Source organism: Mobula birostris, chromosome 1 (assembly GCF_030028105.1).
Source record: "Mobula birostris isolate sMobBir1 chromosome 1, sMobBir1.hap1, whole genome shotgun sequence".
Taxonomy (NCBI): Eukaryota; Metazoa; Chordata; class Chondrichthyes; order Myliobatiformes; family Myliobatidae; genus Mobula; species Mobula birostris.
Window position 1 is genome coordinate 116,164,944 of NC_092370.1, and position 1,585 is coordinate 116,166,528.

Sequence of the window (1,585 nt, forward strand, 5' to 3'; positions counted from 1 at the left end):
TGACCGCCCTACCGGTCCGTCGTTTCAGCGAATGTGTCCTTTATGTCAACAGAGGCAAGTCTCGGATCGGCATATTGACAATTGTCGGAGTCTACAGACGGATAGTGAAATGCATTTCCCCAAGACGAAGTGATTTACAGACAACATTACGGTGGAGATGTGGGACGCGGCTTGTTGACTTTTAGTGGCACGGAGGGGCAGTGGCACTAGGCGATTCCTTGTCCACTGCACGGCGAGCCGCGGCTCAGTGTGCATAAAGTGCAGTTTTCGGAGATGGCTTAAAGAACGCTCTCTGCGAGTGAGAGAAGGGAGGCATTGAGGGAGATCATGACTTCAGTGGAGCTGGTGTTTCTGGGCGAAGACCGGGCTCACTCTGGACATTGGAAGGAACTAAGCTGGGGTATCCATGGCCCGGTCTCCAGTTCAGCACCTGGGACAGCGCCGATGCAGAGTGCCGGCTTTAAAGCGGAGCGCCCGGACTCCAAGGTATGCTGTCACCAGCAACTGGAAACTTCCTTCTCCTACATTGATGAAAATGTCAATCTCCAGCGCGCGTGTTCCCCGCTGTCGGACGGAAGCTGCAGCCCTCCGTGTTACCAAGGCGCCTGTGGCGACGGCAGATCGGCACCCGATGAGCTGCGAGAACTCTCGTCTCTCTCCGAGGACATCTCGCCCGATCTCTCCGACTCCCCAGTGGACTACGGCTTCATCAGCGCCCTGCTCTTTCTCTGTAGTGGCATCAGTCTGGTCATCATATCCTACGTCATCCCCCGGGATGTGAGCGTGGATCCGGACAGTGTTTCAGCCCGGGAAATGGAGCAATTGCAGCGGCAGAGTGCCCGCGTGGGAGCTCACCTGGACAGGTGTGTGATCGCTGGCCTTGGACTCCTCACTCTCGGCGGGATGCTGCTCTCCACCTTGCTGATGATATCCATCTGCAAAGGCGAGTTGTACCGGCGCCAGAGGTTCTCATTGGCTGGCAGGTCGGGGAAGATCTATGGATCCTTCAACTTCCGCCTGAGCTCCCCCAGCCATCGATTTTCACTGGGAGCAGAGGAGATGATTACTAACGACTAATGGTATGGTGCGGTGGGTCCTAAACTCGTTCTTTACACAAGGTACAACTTTAAAACAGTCGGAAAAAAACAATCAAACTGCCCAGACCCCTCCTCTGCAAAGGACAGAGAACGTGCAATTCCCAAGCAATCTCCACTTTGTCCCGTTGCCTGACGAGTAGATATAGCAAATGCTCCTCGGCCACTTCAGGTCTGCCTGAGAATCAGCATTCTAGCATTTGCGAACTTGGAAACAAATTACAAATTCAGTAATCCATTTCTCCTCCTACATAACATGTTCCTGTTGGTTCACGGCTTTCATCTATTTATTAGAACACAGGAAAGGGTGGAGGTCACTCAGTCCCTCAAATTTGTTCCATCATCAGTGATATGCACTAGATCTCCAGTTCCTGCCTTATGTTTGTTTCACAAACATGTCATCTCGTTAAATAAAATCAATCGATCTCCATAAACTACAACCTAATAATGATGTCCTTCCCCGGAAAATCTGCACTCTCCCGTTACTGCCC

At 52.1% G+C, this 1,585-nt stretch overlaps 1 protein-coding gene across 1 annotated transcript; it reads left to right on the forward strand.

Annotated features, from left to right (window-relative positions):
• Positions 1 to 327: 327 nt before the first annotated feature.
• Positions 328 to 1,077, forward strand: LOC140203981 (transmembrane protein 74). Its single transcript, XM_072270224.1, has one exon. It carries the CDS (start codon positions 328 to 330, stop codon positions 1,075 to 1,077), a length of 750 nt encoding a protein of 249 aa, XP_072126325.1.
• Positions 1,078 to 1,585: the final 508 nt, after the last annotated feature.

Bases quoted from the DNA above. Each gene is read 5' to 3' on its own strand.
- LOC140203981 (XM_072270224.1), top strand. From the start codon at position 328: ATGACTTCAGTGGAGCTGGTGTTTCTGGGCGAAGACCGGGCTCACTCT.